At 42.7% G+C, this 22,820-nt stretch overlaps 1 protein-coding gene across 1 annotated transcript; it reads right to left on the bottom strand.

Annotated features, from left to right (window-relative positions):
• Positions 1 to 87: 87 nt before the first annotated feature.
• Positions 88 to 22,733, bottom strand: EFTUD2 (elongation factor Tu GTP binding domain containing 2). The gene is made up of 28 exons (XM_075846121.1): positions 22,631 to 22,733; positions 20,305 to 20,417; positions 18,258 to 18,423; positions 17,514 to 17,592; positions 17,358 to 17,433; positions 17,133 to 17,198; positions 16,970 to 17,005; positions 16,762 to 16,852; positions 16,364 to 16,446; positions 15,916 to 16,082; positions 15,703 to 15,827; positions 14,108 to 14,171; positions 13,908 to 13,998; positions 13,479 to 13,614; positions 11,288 to 11,415; positions 9,827 to 10,020; positions 9,625 to 9,736; positions 9,344 to 9,484; positions 9,065 to 9,166; positions 5,753 to 5,835; positions 4,774 to 4,860; positions 4,429 to 4,555; positions 3,243 to 3,330; positions 2,996 to 3,114; positions 2,373 to 2,467; positions 2,135 to 2,288; positions 1,928 to 2,035; positions 88 to 448 (listed from the first exon to the last, which is right to left on the bottom strand). Exons 2-28 carry the CDS (start codon positions 20,413 to 20,415, stop codon positions 353 to 355), a joined length of 2,925 nt encoding a protein of 974 aa, XP_075702236.1. The 5' UTR covers positions 20,416 to 20,417; positions 22,631 to 22,733; the 3' UTR covers positions 88 to 352.
• Positions 22,734 to 22,820: the final 87 nt, after the last annotated feature.

The raw sequence follows: 22,820 nt of genomic DNA, 5'->3' as shown, positions 1-22,820 counted from the left end.
CAATGTTATAATTAGAGATTATAGAGTGGTATACAGCTATGGCTCCCTCTAGATATGCCACTGCATAATGAAACAAGGAACAGAAAATACAGTAGATGAAAAAGTTTATTAAAAAATAAACATTATGTACACATCATAAGATTAACTCCTCCTGGGTAAAGAGTCAGATATTCCTTTCTACGTCAAAGGGTTCAAGACGTAGAGAATATTGACTGATACAATAGATTCACGTTGTACCAAAAGACAATGGCACACGATGCAGAACTGCAAAGACCCATCCTGGTACAAAAAGGTGGCAAGATGTTAATTTTAGCGCATGGAAAGACTTCAATGCATCGGCCTCCTATCGTCTTTACATGGGATAGTTCAGCACCACATCCTGTTTGGCCAATTCCAACAACATAGGGTCATCGAAAAACTTGCTGATGCTTACGTCTTCACTTAGACCCTGCAATGAAGAGACAGGTTATGTGACAGGTTAATTATACGAATAGAAAATACATTATTTTACAAATACAAAGTTGAGGAAAATGGTATAACATTATTTTATTTTTCAGAGTAATTAGTTAAAAAGGTTTGTGATAAATATGTACATTAAAATTGAAAGAGCCTAAAGGATGGGACAAAGCTCCCAATGAGTCTAGAACGGGCACCTTTTATATTCTGAAGAAGTGTAACAAAATTACATTTGTTGCTGGTCAGAAATAAACATCAATGTGAAAGGCTTTACAAATGAATAGAAAAACATATAAAGTAAAATGTTGTTGTTGGTTTTCTTTTTATTTTGTAGAACTGTTGCGCATATTCACTATGCAAACATTCCCTTCAGCCCAGAAGGTGACTTATATTGGGAGATATGAAAAACAAAAAAAAAAAGTGATATTCTTAAAGGTTGTGTCTCTAGGTTGTCTGCTTGGGACCTTCTCTAAGGCCTCATGCACACGGCCGTGTCCATAATTGCGGCCGGCGATTATGGGCACGGCCGGACGCGGACAACCACATGCATTTTCGGCCCGTGCTCTCATACAAAGGGAGCACAGCCCATAAAAAGCAAAAGAACGGACATGTTCCATAATATTCGGAACATTTCAATGGCCCGTACACCTCGCAAATATACGGGAAGGTGTCCGTGGTCAATTTAGGTGAATGGGTCCGTAATTGCGGACCGTGTTTACGGTCTGCAATTATGGACGGTTTTTACGGTCGTGTGAATGGGGCCTAAGAGACAGGATGGAGGGCCGCTCTGTAAGGGTGCAGTCACACACGGCTTCAGAAATTTCTGCAACTTAAAATGAGTTCCGTTCATATGAATGAAGTTGTTTCTGCACCAGGTACATGGATTTCTGCAAGTTCCAATCAGAAGAATGGATCTAATTTTCAGGTCATAAAAATGTCTGCAACAAAATCTACTGTGTGTGACAGCACCCTTAGACCCCCACTTATCAAATATTGATGGCCTCTCCGGAAAGTCCCAGAAACTTCTAACATGTCAGAAGGTGTGATTGGTGGGAGAAGACGGTCATCGATCTAGAGAATGAAGGGGCAGAGGCGTTCGGTTGAGCGCTGTGCCCCCACAGTTCCGATTGCCTTTTTACGTCTCCCTTTGCAGCGTAGGGGGCCCATCAAACATCTATAGCCTGTACACATCTATCCCCGCCTCTATCAGTGGAATAAAAAGCCAATCAGAAGCAAAGCGGAAAAGCTCTCAGCTGACTGATTCTGCCCTTCCATTATAGAGATCAGTGGGGGTCTCCGCACCCAGATCACACGGATCAATTCTTCGGACATTTCATGGTCAGTTTTTTTTATATTAAACAGTGACCCTTCAAAGTGTAAAATTGGGTTAATTTAAAGGCTGTCTTGAAAGACAGTGTGAAAACCTAAATTTTAGTAATGTATTTCTCACATTTGTTAACTCCTTACATACCTTCCTACGCCTTGTCTTGATCATAAATTCTCTGGCAAGGTGAGGTGCTGGTTGAGGCTCCAGTGGTCGTATAATGATGCTTTTATCCAAGGGGTCTCCTGGCACAATCTGCAAGGAATAAGGGGAAAGCCAAACTTAATGATTGCTACTCAAAGAAGAAATCAGTCACATATTGGTAATGATTGAGACTGTTCACTCCTATTTTACCTGCCAGTGATGAAAGACAGACAAGGAGAAAGCCTGACCCTGTGTATGAGTGCGCAGATCGGTCTCAAAACCAAATGAATCTATTGCCGGGATAAACGCTTTGATGGTATAGAGCGGTGAACCAGGAATAGGAGCATCTTGTGTGACATGGCCTCTGCAGGATATAAAGAAGCATGTTACAGACTACTGCAAAATAGAAATAACCTCCAAGTATAAAGAGACATAAAATATCACTAACCTTCTTCTAGCCAGAACAGTATACACAGCAGAGACACAGTCCGCAGGAGCTTGTACTTCCACAAAGTAATACGGTTCCATTAGACGTGGAGTGGCCTGTAAGGTGACATAGGTAGAGGAAAACAGAATGAAGTGTGGAAACAATCATAAAGCAGGATTGTTAATAAATCATAAAATACTGATCAAAAGGAACAGAAACCATCATTACATAGTTGGTGTTTTTTTTGGGCAAGCCTAACTGCATTTAGGGACAGGGCTCGGCAAACTGGTAACAAGTAACAATTGTATTTCTAAATCTAAATGATGCTGTAAATTGGTAGCCAATATTAAAAAGTAGCTGTCTGTCAGCAGAATCTATGCTGACATTACTTGTTAATTGTCATCTTTGTGAGAATGTGGACAAGGTCCTCATTAATTTGTTGAGTTTTGGCCCATTTCCAGCTGACGGATTTAAGCTCCGGTCCGCTATGATGCAAGACACGCACAATTGAAAGGCCACTACTGCTTATACAGCACTGTGAACACGATTTGCAGAGAAAGTTTTGCATGATAACAATGACTGTATATAATGATAGTAGAAACTAATGCACCCAAAAACAGTACAATGATCAGAAATAACCTCACCATCAGGAAAGCAGAGTACACTACTCTGCGAGCTGTGGGAATGATCTGTCCACCTCCCCGATGCAATGGCTCCTGAGCAATGACAGCATCCAGGATTTTAAACTTCACATTTCTGATCACTAAATGGAAAAGAAAGGAATAGGGGACACTTCATAAGCTATTACAGACAGGCAGAGAAACAGAGAAAGTTTTTATTTCTTAGCATGTGATCATCTTGTGCTGAGATAGTACCATGTAAAATACTCACACTCGTCACACAGAGGACCCTCCCTTGTCCCCCACTGAAACCCTTGTACAATGCTGTCCTTCACCGAGCTCAGCAAAGCTTTATCCACCTGTAACACAAAGAAATGGTTAGAACAAAAATATTGCCCCTGCATGACACACTAAATCAAAGAACACCAAAGAGAAAATCCTGTGCCACTCATTGCCCCCTCAGGCACTGCACTAGCACACTGTAAATATTTTGCCCAGAATGATCTTTTAATCTGTCGCCTAGAACAGTATAATTTCTTAAAAGAGTACCATCTCCAGTTTCACTGACATGACATAGAAAAATGATTATAGTGCAGGAGTGTGCACAATAATTATTAGCAATTTTGCTTATCACTACAGCACAATGTGAATAGTACGTGCTGCCGGTGGCTCATAACGCTGCAGTAGGCGAGAGAGAGAGCGTCCGGATTGTCTCCATGGCTCTCGTATCCAGAACAGCCGAAAGCGCAAACGTAATGTGATCCTACAGCACTAGCAGCCGTTCTGTAGACAGGAGCCATGAAGACAGGGCAGGAATCACGAATACAAATTATTTAGAAAAATGATTATCGTGCACAATCCTGCACTATAATATTTTTGATATAATGTCAGTGAAACTGGAGGTATGCTTTAAGGTCTTAGTAAATGTGTATAAAACTAAGTGGTATATGAAGTAGACCAGTCAAGACCCCCCCCCCCCCTCCTCCTCCTCCCATGATCACTTTAAAGGTGTTGTCTGGGCGGATTTTCATACTGATCACCTATTCAGAGGATAGGTCAGCAGTATATGATCGGTGGGGGTCAGGCACCTGGATCCCACACCGATCAGCTGTTCCGGCACCTATAGTTTTGCAGTGGTCGGTGCCGGAAGCAGATGGCTCCGACCACTGTATAGCGGCTGTGCTGCAGTACTGCTCCTATTTACTTAAATGGGTGCAGAGCTGCAGAGTTTCAGAATGGCCGGTATACAGTGGTTGGAGCCATCTGCTTTCAGCACAGACCACTGCTAATCTTCTGATGCAGGAGGCAGCCAGAACAGCTGATCGGTGGGGGTGGGGGTTCGGACCCCCACGATTATATACTGATCACCTAACCTATGTCATCAGTATGAAAACCCGCCCTATGCCCAGACAACCCCTTTAACATGTAATGGACAAAGCAATAGACCAGGCACTTACCTCAGAAGGCAGTGTGTCATCTACCAAGATGTTGGGACCAGTGGTGTCTGGCCCAAATGCCCAGATAGAACGGGCAGCCAAAAGATCCCAGTCATATTTTGTTTGGAAAAATTCTCCTAGTTTCTTCCTGTAAATCAAGAATGCAAACTAGAGATCAGAGGGGATACTGAAAACATGGTCATCTATTCAAACCTACAAAAATAGCAAAGGGTCCATTTATGAACGATTTGTTTAATGTATTAATCTTGACATAAAACAAAAAGTTATAAATATAACAGACATCTAACAAAGGTGCATATCTATGTATTCAGCTTTGCAATTTCAATACAAGCTTTAGAATCTTACCTGTTCCACGAGATCTGCACCACTTCATTTTCAATGTCTTCGGCCAGACCCTTTTCCAATGGCTCTGCAATCATTGTGATTTTATTTCTGCAGACAAGAGGTTTAGTGTAACAATGGAGCAGCAGTGGATTCATCAGTGTGGTTGTAATAAAGACAAAGCATGGACATGTTGCCGATTGCGGTGTATATTATTTTTAACCAGTATTAAAGAGGATCTGTCACTAGTTTATTAAATCCCTATCTCCTAACTAATCTAATAGGCGCTATGATGCCGATAACTACAGTGTCATTTTTTTTCCAAAAACAGTTATTTGCAAACTTATGAGCATTTTTCTAAATATGCTAATGTGGCTCTACTTGCCAAATGGGAGGTAACTCTTTTCACTGTGGGCAGTGTAATGTTTTCTGTATGATGCTGTCCAATCGTCAGACAGCTTCTCTCAGCAACACAGCCTGATCATATAGTATATAGCATCCCTTCCCAACTGTGTTTTCAACTGGTGATACCTCCGGTTGTTTCACAGCTAGAACTGTTGGGACATTAGAAAGATTAGAATCTGATCTTTCATATGCCACCAGAACCACGGTTCTAGGTGGTCCACAGCCAAAGATATGGCTATTTGTAGTGATCCCCCTTCCCTCCAGTCTCAGTCTCTCACACTGTGTGAAGCAGCTTCATGCTGATAGGACAGGGTCAGAGGCTGTGAGGAGGCTCCACCTCCGGAGAATCGCTGCTGTTACCACCCACTTGTCTAGTATAGCCTCATTCGTATAGTTAGAAAAAAGTTCATAACTTTTAAAATAGTAAACATTTGGGGCACAATTGTCACTAGTACTATCAGTGTGACAGCGCCTATCAGATTAGCCACGAGATAGGGCATTACTAAACTAGTGACAGAGCCCCTTTAACTTAAAAATAAGTAAACAATACATTATTTTTCTAGGCAATAGAATGGTTTTCAGAAATCAGAAAACTTACTTCTTATTTGGTGTCTCAGCAAAACATTTCAGTGATGAGGTTTCCACAACAGTCTCACAAAACGTCACCACAGGATCTGCCACCTGAAAGATTATGGGAGGTTAAATTTGAGCCTATAAAAAATATATTAATTTGACAAAAACTCCTCTGAAATGTCAGCCCGCATAAAAGTTCACTAACTATATAAGACTTAGGCCTAGTTCACATTACGTCATAGCCTATGTTTATAGTGTACGTCAGGAAAGTTCCTGACATACATGCTAAATGTGTCCATAGGGCTTCATTAGCCCGACGGAGACCAAAAGAGTGTCCATTTGGCCTCAGTCCGGCTGGTATACGTCGGTATATCTTTTTTAGGGAGAATGGAAAAGCATAGTAGGCTACGCTTTTCCAACCCGAGGGAATACTGCAAAAAAAAAAAAAAAAAGTATACCGCACGCTATACGTTTTTGCTTTATAACATGGAAGGCTATGAGTAACGGATGCCACTGTATGGCATCCGTCAGAGGCATGTTAAACGTATACATTGGGGAGCTCCCCCTGGGCTGAAGTTCTCAAGAAGAGCATCAGTTAGCCTGGAGAAGCCTCTGACGTCATGGTCCATATATAGACAGTGATATCAGTGTCTTTCAGAGTCCCTGGGTCAGAGCATCGGAAGCACTCCGGGATGGAATCACCAGCCAGGATGTTGCTGGCATACTAGCCGGGGGTTCCAGGACCCTAAAGCCCCTAATATCACTATACACATATGGACAGTGATGTCAGGGTCGGAGACCCCAGCCAGAGCATATATGGACAGTGAGGCCAGGAGCTTCCCTGGGCACATCGCTTCAGGTATGCCTATATACAGTAGAAAATGTTGCGACCTCCAATGGAAGCACACATAAGCATAAGACGGGGGGATTTTTGTGCCCATACTTAAGTCCAAGCCAGACTGCAGGTCTCCTAATCAGAACTAATTAGCATCATAAATTCCTATGATGCTATTAGTTCGGGGACTTTTTGCACCCATATCATGCTTGTGTGAAACTGGCCTTAAAGAGGATTTGTCACTAGTTTAGTAATGCCCAAACTCTTACCTAATCTAATAGGCGACGTCACACTGATCGTGCTAGTGAAAATTGTACCCCAAAACATTATTATTATTATAAAATTAGGAGCTTTTTTTTCTAAATATGCAAACTAGGTTATACCAGACAAGTGGGTGTCAACACCAGCGATTCTCCGGAGGTGGAGCCTCCTCACAGCCTCTGATGCTGGTTCCGGTGGCATATAAAAAAAGAGGAGATTCTAAGCTTTCCTATGACACCAGGATCGCAGTTCTAGCGGTGACACAACCGAAGAGATCACCAGTTGAAAACACAGTAGGGCATGGAAGATGTATACTATATGATCACACTGGGAAGAGGAGAACTGTATGATGCGGATTGGACAGCGACATACAGAAAACATTACACCGCCCAGCGTGACAAGTAAGAGTAACCTCACATTTGGCAAGTATAGCCAAATTACCATATTTAGAAAAATGCTCATAACTTTGCAAATAATATTTTTTTTTAGATTATTTAGAAGATAGGACATCAATAAACTAGTGACAAAGTCTCTTTAACGTGCTTCCACCTCGAGGGCTCAGTGAGGTTATGGTTTCATCGTGAATTAAAAAAAAAAAAAAAAAAGGATTCTTAAAAGGGAAAACGCACCCAAAAAGATAGGACATATCTGATTATCTTAGTGAGCAGAAACCTACACTAATTTCCAGCACAGTTCAGACCATTCAAATTAATGGGTTATGTATATATTTTCCCAGTAACCGAGTTTCCCAGTAACTAAAAGCTCTGAGCAGTAGCAAAAATATTCTATAAAGCGCCGCAGCACCTTCACTCTAGAAACTGAGACTTTCTAAGTCCAGACTTAAGTGACCTGATAAGCTGATATGTACCTATTACATGTCAGAAAGTGATCATTTCCACTTTAAAGGAGTTTTCCAATCAGGGACATTTATAGCATAACCACAGGATATTCCATAAATGTCAGATAGATGCACGTGACACCTCTGGGACCCGCACCTATCTCTAGAACGGTGTCCGCTAAACCCTGTTCTCTCTCCCTGTGTTGCGGCTGAAGCATGCGATTTCCAACCGTGAAGAAAACAGCTGAGCTAAGCTGTTTCCACAAGTCCCATAGAACTGAATAGTAGTTACGCTCGGATGCTACACTGTTTCCGTATTAGCGAGCTACGCGGTTTTCTTCTTCATGGTTGGGAATCACACGAGTCAGCCGGAGCAGAGAGGTAGGATGGGGGTTTAGGGGCCCTGTTCTAGAGATAGGTGTGGGTCCCAGGGGTGGGACTCGCATCTATCTGACATTTATGGCATATCCTGTGGATATGTCATAAATGTCCCTATTGGGAAAACCCCTTTAAAGAGGCTCTGTCACCAGATTTTGCAACCCCTATCTGCTATTGCAGCAGATAGGCGCTGCAATGTAGATTACAGTAACGTTTTTATTTTTTAAAAACTAGCATTTTTGGGCAAGTTATGACCATTTTTGTAGTTATGCAAATGAGGCTTGCAAAAGTCCAAGTGGGTGTGTTTAAAAGTAAAAGTCCAAGTGGGCGTGTATTATGTGTGTACATCGGGGCGTTTTTACTACTTTTACTAGCTGGGCGCTCTGATGAGAAGTATCATCCACTTCTCTTCAGATCGCCCAGCTTCTGGCAGTGCAGATCTGTGACGTCACTCACAGGTCCTGCATCGTGTCAGACGAGCGAGGACACATCGGCACCAGAGGCTTCAGTTGATTCTGCAGCAGCATCAGCAGGTAAGTCGATGTAGCTACTTACCTGCAAACGCTGATGCTGCTGCAGAATCAACCTCTGGTGCCGATGTGTCCTCGCTCGTCTGACACGATGCAGGACCTGTGAGTGACGTCACAGATCTGCACTGCCAGAAGCTAGGCAATCTGAAGAGAAGTGGATGATAGTTCTCTTCAGAGCGCCCAGCTAGTAAAAGTAGTAAAAACGCCCCGATGTACGCACATAATACACGCCCACTTGGACTTTTACTTTTAAACACACCCACTTGGACTTTTGCAAGCCTCATTTGCATAACTACAAAAATGGTCATAACTTGCCCAAAAATGCTCGTTTTTTAAAAATAAAAACGTTACTGTAATCTACATTGCAGCGCCGATCTGCTGCAATAGCAGATAGGGGTTGCAAAATCTGGTGACAGAGCCTCTTTAACTATATATTTGTAAAGTTGACAAATGACTCGCCAACACTAACATGAAGCACTTGAATTTAAAACTCACCTTAATATCAATCTCTGAATACATTTTGCGGAGGTCGTGCATAACGCAGTCAAGATACAGCTCTCCAGTGCCAAGAATGACATGCTCCCCTGACTCCTCAACCTACAGAAATACAGGCACTTAATACAGGAACTCCACATACAGTTAATTTCCTTAATGACGCCAAAAAATCTAATAGGTTGACCATCATTCAACTTTATTAAACCTGATATTTGGAGAAAGGCATGCGATATCTGTATAGCTGGACTCAAGTCAATGACATTTAGATGGAGAGGATACCTTGGTAGTGAGAGAAGGATAGCTCTTGTTGACTTTCCTAAGTCCGTCTAACATCTTCGGCAGTTCTGAAGGGTTAACGGGTTCCACAGCAATTTTGATGACTGAGGTAGTGTTGAACTTTAATGGCCGGAAGATCTGAGCCTGAAAGATTAAATTAGATATCCTTTCAACATTCATCAAAATGTTTCTGATTAATACAGAACTAACTCTTCCCGTCCGCTTAGTTTCCCATACAATGTTACTAGGTATTAAGTGGATTGCTATTGCTGTGATGTGTTTACCTCCTCGTTGCCCCTTGGCTCGGTGATCGTAGCAGTCTTCACTATAGGCTGATCCACGCCCTCAATGAGAACCCAGTTCCCGGCTGGCACTCGGTTCACTTCAATATGATACCTACACATAACGGAATATTGAGTCGATTTGGACAAAAACTAATAGCCAAGAATCAGTAGCTGGTGACATCTCTTTTATATCACCACTTACCTGGCTACAGACACCCACAGTCTTCCCACCGTGCAGACTTGGGAATCCTCCTCATCTTCTAAAGTATAATTCTCACCCAGTACTTTAACCGGCTGCCCTGCGTGAATTGTCCCACTCAGCACACGGCCAAAGGCATGGAACTGAACGCCATCATCTGTGCTGTACATCTTGGTTGTGTGACACATCAGCGGACCCTTAGAAGAGATAACTACCAACAATCAATACAGAAATCTTTACTTTTGACAAGACAATTGCTAGGTCCCTATAATACAGACCCCCATGTCCCTCTGCTAATACCAAGGCTACAACCCAATATATGAAACTATGCACCTAAGAAAGGAACGGATATGGTCCAATACTATAACTATTCATCTCCTTTGAAGAGCATTCACAGGACTTAAAGAGGCTCTGTCACCACATTATAAGTGGCCTATCTTGTACATGGTGTGATCGGCGCTGTAATGTAGATCACAGCAGTGTTTTTGATTTAGAAAAACGATCATTTTTGACGGAGTTATGACCTATTTTAGCTTTATGCTAAGGAGTTTCTCAATGGACAACTGGGCGTGTTTTACTATATGGTCAAGTGGGCGTTGTACAGAGGAGTGTATGACGCTGACCAATCAGTGACCAATCAGCGTCATGCACTTCTTTCCATTCATTTATACAGCACATAGTGATATAACTATATTAGCTTTATGCTAATGAGTTTCTCAATGGACAACTGGGCGTGCTATGCTGTAAATCACAGAGAAGTGGTCAGGATTCTGAATACACATGACATCCTGGCTGGAGGTAATGTATATTCATTGTCAGGACACTGCAGTAACATTATAGTGTGTGTATGTGGCTGCACATAGCGATATAGCTATATGCTGTGTAAATGAATGGAGAGAAGTGTATGACGCTGATTGGTCACTGATTGGTCAGCGTCATACACTTCTCTCCACAACGCCCACTTGGCCAAAAAATAAAACACGCCCAGTTGTCCATTGAGAAACTCATTAGCATAAAGCTAATATAGGTCATAACTCCATCAAAAATGATTGTTTTTCTAAATAAAAACACACTGCAGTAATCTACATTACAGCGCCGATCACGTCATGTACAAGAGAGGCCACTTATAATGTGGTGACAGAGCCTCTTTAAACATTGATGTCTATCCTTAGGATAGGCTATCAATGTTTAATCAGTGGGGGTCCAACCCCCGTGACCCGAAAATGAAGATGCCTCGGTGCTCCAGTGGCTATGCCTGGTACAGCAAGTGAATGGGACAAATTATAAGATTATCAAAATGATATGGGTAATTAGATTATAATCATGGGGTGTTGCCAAGTTACACTCATTAGTTGCTGCTTATATATTGCATATATCAATAGAATCTTTGTCAGTCTGAGGACAAATTTAGATTTCTATTATCAACCAATTTAATAAAAGAAATAATAAAAAAGTCGTACGCACATCCGGATCACACTGGCTCATCTCCTCTCCTAGCTCAGAATCTACGCCTCCGGTATACGCGTGTTCAATTTTGGTTCTTGCTCCAGCCTTTGGAGAAGGAATGTGCTGGACACACATATCCACAAACCCTGCAAAATAAAAAAGGAGGAGGAAATAATCACACACAGTCATAATAAACTCTTTAAAGGTATTGTCTGGAACTTTAAAATCGATAGCCTAGCCTTAAGGTAGGTCATCAATATCAGATCGGTGGGGGTCCAACTCCCGGCAACCACCACTGACCAGCTGACTGAAGGGGCATTCGTCGCCGCGGCCTTTTCTCAGTTTACAGGTACAGAACTGTACATTTCTGTAGCGGCTGGGCCTGGGATTGCAGTTCTAGTCCCATACAAGTGAATAGGACGGAACTGCAATCCCAGGCACAGCCGCTACCGATGTGTACGGTGCTGTGCCTATTAAATACTGAAAAGGCATCGGTGACGAATGCTGTGGCCACTTTAGTCAGCTGATCGGACAGGGTGCCGGGATTTGGTCACCCACCGATCTGATTTTAATGACCTATCCTAAGGATACCCCATCAATAAAAAAGATCCAGAAAAACAACATTTTCCCATTTGTCCTCAAGCACAAAGTAAAAAAAATAAATAAAAAATGGTAACGCCGCGTCCGTAAAGAGCCGAACTATTACAATATACCATTATTTAACTCGCACGGTGAACGGCGTAAAAAATAAATTAAAAACACCCGAATCATTGTTTTTTGGTCACCTTAGCACAAAAAAACATGAAATAAAAAGTAAATAAATCGTATGTACCAAAAATTAGTACCAATAAAAACTACAGCTCGTCCCGCAAAAAATAAGCCCTTACACCGCGCAATTATGTCTCTCAGAATGTGGTAAAACAGAACAATTTTTTTTTGTTAAATAGTCTTTTCTTTGTAAAAGTAGTAAAATACGAAAAAAACCTACATAAATTTGGTATCCCCGTCATTTTATTCAGACGCAGAATAAAGTTAAGTTGTCGTTTTTACCGCACGGTGATAGCCGTAAAAACAAAACCCAAAAAAACAACGGAGGAATTTCGGGTTTTTTCCAAATCCACCCCACAAATATTTTTTTTTACGTTTCCCAGTACGTTATATGGTACTTAAAGGGAAGGTGTCACTGTAAAAAATTTTTTTATATGTTTTTGCTTTTAGTATGTTATTGAAATACATTTTATTTGTGTTTTACTTTCTTTTACTTCTCTATGGGGCTGCCATTTTTTTTTCATCTCTGTGTCGATTAACGACACATAGATGGAATACGGCACATACAACCCCATAGAGAATATAAACGGGAGCCGTTCCATTCACTATAGCGTACGCCGTCTGTGTGGGAACGGCGCATGCGCCACTCCCACACAGACCAAAAGGAAGGTCTTCGGCCGAGCAACATCCGGCGCCATTTTCATGTGGACCGGAAGCCGCGGCCGGACATTAAGATGACGACTTCCGGTTGTGGCTTCCGTCCGTATGTTCAGAAGCAAGGACTAGGAGCGGAGGCGGCAGGACCAGGTAAGTTATGTTTGTGTAGGTTCGTGTTATACTGTCTGATTACCACTGTATCTAATCCTCCTACACTGTGCATTCGCTAAAAAAATGCCGGCACACAGTGTAGGAGGTTTGGACATTCAACCCCCTCCTTTCTCCTGGCACTAGCCAGGATAAAGGAGGGGGGATTGTTTGAGGACACTAGAGCGAGTGTGTCTTCTCAAATTTTGCAGCATAAAGCAATGAGGTTGATTTACCACATGCCAATGCTGCAATTTTGGGAATTGCTCCCTCTAGTGACCAGCACATGGAAATGTTATAAATTAGAATCTAATTTGTAATACTTCCTGACTTATGAAAAAATTAAAACAATGTGTAATCATTTATATACTAACAGTTTAACTAAAAAAAAAAATATTTTTCTAGCAACACATTCCCTTTAAAATGGTGGCAATAGAAGCTACAGCACCTCCCGCAAAAAAATAAGCCCTCACACTACTCTATTGACAGAAAAATAAAAACGTTATGGCTCTTGGAAGGCGGGGAGTGAAAAATTAAAATATAAAAAAACAAAAAATGGCTGGGTCGTTAAAGGGTTAATAACGTGATAAATAGGTCAAGATGACTGCGCTGCAAAACAAAAAAGTAAACATGTTACCTGTGAATTCCCCAAAGAAGCGATTGCATACAAGCCTCAGCAGTGGACGGATGTTAAGCTTCAGTTCCTCCTTTGTAAGATGGATTCCTAACTCTTCCAGTGTCTGGGGTAGAGTAGTGTCTACATCCCCCACCACCTGCAAGAGGGACAAAAAACATAAGTGTCATGGCTTCCGTTCATAACAGAGTCATGACAGCCATTATGGATCAGATTTCGAATGTATGCCAAGAAATCCTTTGTCTGTCTGGCGACAGCAAATAATATAGCTACAGACTACGTTATTCACGCTGTCAAAAATACTGGAACCCTGATGGAAACAGCATAAAGCAAGTGTGAATGAAGCCTAACTAACACTACATACAAGCCTTCTGCACAATAACAAATAAAGAGCAAACACAAAAATATAAAAACACAGAAACCAGTGCTGACCTGTGCCAAGATCTTGTACAGAGGCTCCAAGACGAACTCCACAAAACTTCTCTGGGAGTTGCTTGTTGGTGCTTTCTTGGTAAATTTTCGTCTATAAAATAAAAACAAAAAAATAAAATGGTAATTATAGCTAATGCTATACCGGCTATAATGCTCTTGCTCAGAAAAGCAATGTACTATCTGCTTTAAGAAGGACTTACGTTTTTGGGTTGAAATAGATATCCCCCCACAACCGCTTGGCAAACTCCAGATAGTTGATATCACCTGCAGATCAGAAAATGTCAGACTGTAAAATGTCACCGGAGAAAAGTAATATCACGTTTGCTATAAAAAAATTAATCTTAAATCACTTCTTAAAACAAAAATGACATTGTTGTTTTCTACTTTTAGCAAAGCTCCCCATACACACTAGTATAGTCACAGGAAACCCCTAAAATAAATTCCAATAAAACCCATCATCTGAGTGAACGGACCTGGCATAGTCGCCAGAAGCCAACGGGTCTTATACTCGTCAGTACATCATTGCAGTTCTACTTCTAAAAAGCCGAAGCCGGTCTGCTTGGCGAAACGCGCGTCGAGGCGTTATTCATCCTTCCGTTCTGGGTCGCTGGTTCCGCTCTCCATTATGTCTCAGGGTACGTGCTGGAATTGGGTTTCTGTATGACGCATTTACGGTCTTCCTATCTATCACTATAGTCTTACCTTGCCTGACTATTTTTGCCCAGGTACTTTGTTGGGACTTTCCTAGCCTGTTCATACATATTGCATATGTGGATAGGCAGCACTTCCCTATACATTTGGGCATAGTCATTCTATATGCACGGTTTATCTTTCCTTTCCCTGTGGGTTACATGAGCGGTTCCCGGCTTCCCTTGGTTGGCTGACTCTGTATGTTTATGGTCTTTTACATCTGACCGCACTGTCTTTATCTCCATATGTGGTTCATTCGTTTTTATATTCCGTGTTATCTGTTGTATTATATCTAATAAAGATTTTGTACTTTTGTATACTATATAGTTCATTATTATTCTTAGGGCTATGTCCCTTTTTTGTTCGCTTTAGGTTGTCTACTTCTAAAAATGTCTGCAGTTATACAAGAAAAATGGTCAGCGGCATGTCTTATAGTGGATCGTTTCAGAAATTGAATCCTAGCAATGCAGTAATCCTGAGGAATTGATGCATAAAGTTGCCTACCAAAAGACAGCAGGTGAAACTAACTATATAGATAATATGACCCCCAAGCAGTGGCATTGCTTCTGTTCTTGATAGTAAAATTCCTTTATTATGGTGCCTGATGGTTCTAAAATCCCATTGGTCTGACGTATACCAAAATCCATTTTCATCTGGAAACGCCTGACAGTCTAGAATAATAAGTGCTGGACATGATGTGCACGAACTTTAAGACGCCCTTTATAAAGCCTGAAGTGCATCACTCATTTTATCAGCTCTGTCAGAAATTATTATGCATTGTTTCGAAATTTGTCTGCAATGTATTTTTCCTTAAAATGGCGCATAGATCCTCGGTTTTATGCCAGTGGACACTGCATACATATCGGACACTATAGTGATAGCAGTCGTGTGCTGGCACTGTACATAGGGGACATGGGGACGCCAAAGCCCCAGAAAACACATTTCCTGGGATTTCGTTCCAATAATTAAGAAAATCTGCTCCAGACATCTTATTGGAACTTTATCACCTAATTAATGAAAAACCTCCCTTCATAGTTGAGTGAATGAATTATAATCACAGAGCTTATGATAAATAATCCAGATATGTTACAAAACCTCAACATACCAAATGTGTCTGCGTAGATCTTGGCAAATGATCCCAGTGTGAAGCAGATGCTATACTGTGAACTCGCGAAGCAGACGTTCCCCAAGAGTGGGGATAAAACCAGGTTCTCATCTGTAGAATACATGCTGCAAAGAGACAGGGGTGAAAAAAAGCTCTACTACAAGCTGCAGCAAGTCACTATTTCCTACCAAAAGACAGACAAACCCTATGTACCTGAGCAATCCATTAACCTCGTCCACAATGTGTCTCAGCTTGTAATACGCGTCTGTGGGTGGCAGCTTCAGCTCCAGAATCAAGCGGTCTATTTTGTTAATGCAAACTGTGACCGCTAAACGTTCCTGTACGGCGTGTTTGATCAAACGCTCCGTGTTCAGCATTACCTAATTGAGGGGGGGGAAAGGATGAAAGAAAACACAACATGGTAGGTTGGAAGACGAGAAACCATAGAATTTAAGAGGAGGATGCAATTAAAGTGACATCTGAAGAGGAAGCCTAGAGAATAACCATGCTTCTATTAGTATGTATATACGTGTTCTCATCCAAAATGGGGGTTTTCCCCTTTTCAGAGTCTGTGCATGTGCCTCATTAGCAATATATTTCAGCACGGAGACTCCTATCTTGCTCGGTCTTTAAAACTTATTATATGGACCAAGAAACTCACCCCCTCGGCAGCATCAATGAACAACACGATACCATCTGATATCCGAAAACCAGCGGTGACCTCATCAGAAAAGTTCACGTGACCTGCAAAATGACAAGATGAGTTATATTGTGGTTAAGGTATGTCAAAAGATGTATAGTGTTCTTGGGGTGTAGTAATAGAAGAAAAATGAAGGAGGGGGGCTAAAGGAAGAAGGTGGACATCAACAAGTATACATGGGAAAAATGTACAAAAACACTCCTTGGGCATCAAGAACCTTCAGTACCAACTAAATATAGAGGACTTCAGATCAGTGGTGTCTGCGCATTCTGCTGTCAAGACGTCTAGCGGGGCCGAGCTGTAAAATAAGCCGTGCCCCCCCATAAACTATATGATCGCATTCATCAGATGTTCCATACCTGGAGTATCCATTACATTAAACAGATAGGATTTTTCCTTGGTGTCAGGGAGAACGATGGTCACGGGTGTACTTTTCATACCAACGCCTCTCTGGAAACAATGGGGAACACAAATTACCAGCAGGATAAGAGACATTCAAGAGGATTTTTCTGTTATTTCTTTTATCTCTCGGCAAAATGCTTTTACATGTGATGTGTAGCGACGTACCTCCTGTTCTGTGAAGAGGATGTCAGTGTAACAAAGCTGAAGAAGAACAAAAATACATAAGGCAGTGGACACAAGGACAAAGCAAAATTATAGTGCAACCTAGTCAGACTCATGAGGCTGCGCAACAGAGGTGTGAGCGCAACGGGCAGCTGCAGCTACTTACATCCTGGTCATGGCGCTTGCGGATCTCTGGATGCGTTTGCTCAATCAGACAGTCCACGAAACACGTCTGGGGACAACCATGAAAAGAAAATGGTCACTACAACTTCTATAAAAAAGCAGGGTAAGACCATGGGTGCTGACCTGAAAGCCGTCATTATTTGATGTTCAGCCCATAACTGTAGCTCTTGGCTTTCCACTTTGAGTATATTATTAGTAGCGCATTTACCTTCCCATGATGAAGATGTCCACAAAGGGTCACATTTCGAATAAGCTCTGGGTTATCCATGAGATCGGCTAAAAAACTGAAAGAAATTAGAGTAAATTATAAAAGCCAAATCAGCCTTTAACCCAGAATACAGAGGTTGACGTGAAATATACTCACTCCATTGCATACACCGTGGGGGGCAGACTTTGTTCCATCATGGAGAATTTTTTTGCCTTCACTGGTTTAATAATAGGTTCTATAAAAAATAAAAAAAAATAAAAAAGAACACAATCTACAGTACAGATAAAAAAAAAAAGAGTAGCAAATATTACATCAGGACAATAATTCGCAGAACAAATCGTGTATCACTAATAAAAGCCTCAGTAGATCTGTCACTGGGTACAGCGCACTAACCGGTTGTGGAAAGTGCTGCAAGTAACGAAGGCAGCACAACCCAAAATAATGTAGAGATGCCACCAAGTGTTGGGCAGATGTAGATGGCGCTGACCCGACAGTCTCAGCTGTGTCACACTTGGTATCACTATCTAAGGCCTCATAATTTTGATTCGCAAATACGGACCGTAATTGCGGATCAAAGTACGGACCCATTAAATTCTATTGCCCGTGGACACCTTTCCGTATATTTACGGGAAAGAGTCTGGGCCGTAGAAATAACCCGCAAAAAATAGGACATGTCCTACTTTTTGATTTTACAGACGTGCTCCCATACTTTATAAACGGGAGCACGGCCCGTAAATGAAGGGGACTGTCTGCGGCCGGCCGTGATTACGGGCACGGCCATGTGCAGGGGGCCTAACACAATGCTATGGATAATCAATAGGCTGCAGCATGTGAATAACGTCCTAGTCTAACAAGAAAGACCGGTAAGCTCCATCACCTTTCATATGGTGTTCCTCTCACCTGTTAGTGGCTGTGTATCCTCCTCCTGAACAATAGTCTCCACCTCAGGACCATACACTTCCTCAGCAGTGGGGTAATATTTCTTGTCCTCATGGAGAACAACCTCCATCCCTGCCCGATCCTCATCAGGATCTGCCATGTATTCATCATCATCATCATCTTCTGCCTGTGAGAAAGAAAGAGCAGTGTGATTAAAGGAAATAGACAAAGCCAATGTAAATGACACTTCAGCCCCAGCCACAAGGCCTGCCATGATCACCAGTCAACATGTATGGCGGCAATATCCGCAGTCACAGAATTTTGTAAATGTCAATCTGCATCTGTATAGCTACCGCCGCAGGACAGAACCGTATAGGTCGACTCTACTGTGAGCCAAATCGAACAACATTTGTTTTCTCTTCTGCAAGGTTACCGATGTATTGCCACCCATCTACAGTAAATCAACTTTTTTTTGGGCTACTACAGATAGATTTTCAAGAATATCAGTAACCAGACAGGCCCCTTTAAATGACATCATCAATAAGATACCCTAATACGGTGGTCACCAACTATTGCAATATTACAACTCTCAGCATGCACGGATAGCCACAGGATGTCAAAGTATGCTGGGAGTTGTTGTTCTGCAACAGTTGGAGAGCCACTGCCCTAATAAGCTGGAATGGCTCCCTGAAGCCCTAGAAAGGGAACAAAAGTCGGACTGAGCGCAGTGTTAAGGCCTTATTACTTTGGCCAACGAGCATTCATATGAACTCTCGTTCCTAAACATTGCCCTCTGTAATCAGGGCAACGATCAGCCGATGAATGAGCAAATGCTTTTTCTTCGGCTTATCTTACTTTTATGCATAATTAAAAATCATCATTGTTGGCAGCACGTCTCGTATAATCAGAGAGATGCGCTGCCGACGTGATAATAATGTATGAGGACGAGCGAACAGAGTAACTAGCGCTCGTCCCCATACGTAAGCAATCATAGCGCCGCGTGGAAGAAGCAAACGAGCGCCAATCAACAAGCGGACTCGTTGATCGGTGCTCGCATCCACGGCCCACGTCGGTGTGTGTAATAGGACCCTAGGACTCTCAATCTGCACCATGAAGTGGGATCACCTGACCAACAGTTAAAGGAGTTTTCTGATTTTATATAAAGCTTATTTGTTGTATAATAAAAAGGTCTAGAACTTTCTAATATACTTTGTGTTTCAGCTCATCTTTTTAAATATCCTTGCTTGCGGTCATTGAATAGAAACTATGTTTACATCTTGTGGTTGTAAATCCATTTTTCTCATGACCATTTGACACTAGTGCACATCTAATTAAGTGAATTACTGCTGCAAGTCAGGTGATCCCTTTCAGTGCTGAAGATTGGCTGAGAGGAATTAGGCTGGGTTCACACGAGCACATTAACGTCCGTAATAGACGGACGTATTTCGGCCGGAAGTCCCGGACCGAACACAGTGCAGGGAGCCGGGCTCCTAGCATCATAGTTATGTACGACGCTAGGAGTCCCTGCCTCTCCATGGAACTACTGTCCTGTACTGAAAACATGATTACAGTACGGGACAGTTGTCCAGCAGAGAGGCAGGGACTCCTAGCATCGTACATAACTACGATGCTAGGAGCCCGGCTCCCTGCACTGAGTTCGGTCCGGGACTTCCGGCCAAAATACGTCCGTCCATTACGGACGTTAATGTGCTCGTGTGAACCCAGCCTTAGACAGGCTACTCTGCATATTGCCCACCCTATGCTTCACTCGACTGTATTGGCACTTTTGGGGGCAGTATAGCACTTTTAGGGGTTTTCACAAATGCAGTCATAAAGACGTCCCTAAGTGAAAGATCCTAATTCAAAGTATTTGAAAAGGAAACAAAGCACTGGCCCGGGATATTTGATAGTAAAGCAAAAGCCTGCAGGTTACGTTACCCACAAGGTTTACATTATACCCATTAATAATAATAATGCATCTGCAGGAAGGAATTATTTGGGTTCATGCAACCAAAAACATGTACAAGGTTGTAATTATGGTCAACTACGCAAGAAACCCCTGTCTTACCACATCTACATCCCGGTCATCTCTTCCCATATCTTCATCATCATCGTCATCATCAGAGTCAAGCTCAGGGCCAATGTAATTGCCAAACTCATCATAAGGGTCGGCGTCCATGTCTGCAGATACGAGGAAATAAAACTGTATGAATGGACAGAGTTCATTAGTGACGAATCATACTACAATTTTAGTTATTCTGAGTCTTCGTCTAATCGGATGAATCACGGTTTACGGCTGGTTTCACACGGGAGCAAGTTTTTGTCCAGTGTGAAAGGTAACATGACGATCCTAACGGGGCTTTACCAGAATTGACAATTATCACCTATCCAAAGGATAGGATAGGTGATAATGATCTGATCACTGGGGGCCACACCACTAGGACCCCCACCAATCCTGAGAACAGGTGTCCTGAGCCCCATGTTCCTCCTCACTGCAGCCCGCACAGTGAGGAGGAGCTTGAATGGAGCGACGGTTGAGCATGCGCCTGCCACTTCATTCAATGTCTATGAAACAGGAGGAAAAAAGCCTAGCTTAGTACTCTGTTTCCGTCATTCTCATAGACATTGAATGGAGCGCATGCTTGACTGCTGATCCATTCAAGGGGGTTCGGAACCCCGTTCTCGTTGTGGGTTCCAGCAGTGGGGTCCTCAGCACTCATACAATCATCTCCTATCCTTTGGATAATAGAGAATTGTCGATTATAGGAATACCCATTTAAAGGGGGTCTAGACTTGAGCACGATGGTGCTGCAGCAGCTGGAATGGGGAGGGTCCTGGGATTTATCCAAATCTCGTATAAATACTATTTAAAAGGGTTTTCCAGTTTTATGTAAATAAAGATCACTATAATGAACATTTCTGCAACTCTGTAATAAACTATCAATTTCTCACCATTTTCAAAATCTCTGTTTGCGGTCAGGAAACGTAAGCATTCTTGTTTACAGCCCATCCTGCCCTAGTCCTACACTTAGCTGGCACCTAAACTGCACCCAGTCTATACAATCCTCTGTGAGCTAAACCGGTCTGTATCCCCAGCTTATACATTCTACCTACACTAACACATTGTAGCAAACTATCAGTACACGAGAGATTTGTCCTGAGGATTTATTTAATGGGGTTCTCCCATAAACAATATTTATCACCTATCCACAGGATAGGTGATGAATATCTTTTCGGTGGGGTCCGACCGCTCAGACTGTCATTGATCTCGAAAACGGGCTTACTGTGCCATTCCTGGGAGCCCCATAGGAATGAAGTGGTAGTGCGCATTCTCGGCCACCGCTCCTATAATTTCTATGGGGCTGTGGAGCGCTATTTTCGGCAGCCCCATAGAAATGAATGGAGCGGTGGCCGAGAACGCGCACTACCGCTCCAATCCTGTGGGGCTCCCAGGAACGGCACAGTAAGTCCGTTTTCGTGATAGATTAGACCCCCGCCGATCAGATAAATAATGATTATGGAAAAACCCCTTTAACTGAAAAGATTGTCTAGACTGGATACAGTTGTAGCACTAGGTCTGATCAGATTTCTAGCCTTAAAGGGGTTTTCCCCATCAGAGACATTTATGACATATCCACAGGATATGTCATAAATGTCAAATAGATGCAGGTCCCACCTCTGGGACCCGCACCTATCTCTAGAATGGGGCCCCCTAAACCCCGGTTTACTGCTCTATTGTGGCTGAACCGTGTGATTTCCGACTATGAATCACAGAAACAGCATAGCTCCGTTGCCGGTTTCACCAAAACTCTTGGACAATAAGGGCCTGTTCACATCACGGTCGGAACCCCGGAACAGAAAGCGAACGGTGATGCGAACAGGCCCTAAGGCTTCGTTCACATCTGCGCCAGGGCCCCGTTCCGACGTTTTGTCGAAGCAGGACCCTGGTGTAGATGTAAACTAAGCCCAATAGCGCAGCATGAAGCGCCATTTGTACATGGACAATGACAGAAACCCTGACGGAACCCATTAAAGTCAATGGGTTTCGCTGACGTGACGGATTCGGCACGAACGTTTTTTTCGTTACGATGACGGAACAGACTAAAGGGGAACATAGTCTCAGTCAATGGGGTCCCTCGGGCGCCGCTGGTGTACGTCGTATGATGGATGCGCCACTGTGTCATGGGTTCCGTTATAAATGGTGGTCACGACGCAGATGAGAACAGAGCATGAAAGTACCAGGGAGCCATGTGACTCTCGTATACATCCAATACTATGTAATGTATGGCTGGGACCTTCGCTAGTACAATGGCAGGAGTAACACATGATGGTGAGACATGAACACGGGCACAGCTGGTAAATATGTAAAACTCATGAGCGCTCATATACTCTACCTGCAGATTCCCGCTCACAGCCCGGAATCACACGTTACTAATACGTTCTCTCCGCTCACGCCGCTCTCTCACACACACTTCCTGCGACACCGGCCAAAAAGGACCCAGCGCGTCGACCACAAGTTCTGTGTGTGCTGTCCCTGGCTGCCTGAACCAAAGGGGGAGGATGACACAAACATTATGAGGATTC

The sequence above is a fragment of the Rhinoderma darwinii genome, chromosome 13 (genome assembly GCF_050947455.1).
Source record: "Rhinoderma darwinii isolate aRhiDar2 chromosome 13, aRhiDar2.hap1, whole genome shotgun sequence".
Lineage (NCBI taxonomy): Eukaryota > Metazoa > Chordata > Amphibia > Anura > Rhinodermatidae > Rhinoderma > Rhinoderma darwinii.
This window is presented reverse-complemented; position numbering and strand designations above follow the sequence as displayed.

Excerpts from the sequence above, each read along its gene's own strand:
- EFTUD2 (XM_075846121.1), bottom strand. The coding sequence starts at position 20,415 with ATGGACGCCGACCCTTATGATGAGTTTGGCAATTACATTGGCCCTGAG. Across the intron at positions 15,828-15,915 it reads GAGGTTAATGGATTGCTCAG|CATGTATTCTACAGATGAGA; the intron begins GTACATAGGGTT and ends GTCTCTTTGCAG. Across the intron at positions 13,615-13,907 it reads TGTACAAGATCTTGGCACAG|GTGGTGGGGGATGTAGACAC; the intron begins GTCAGCACTGGT and ends TCCCTCTTGCAG.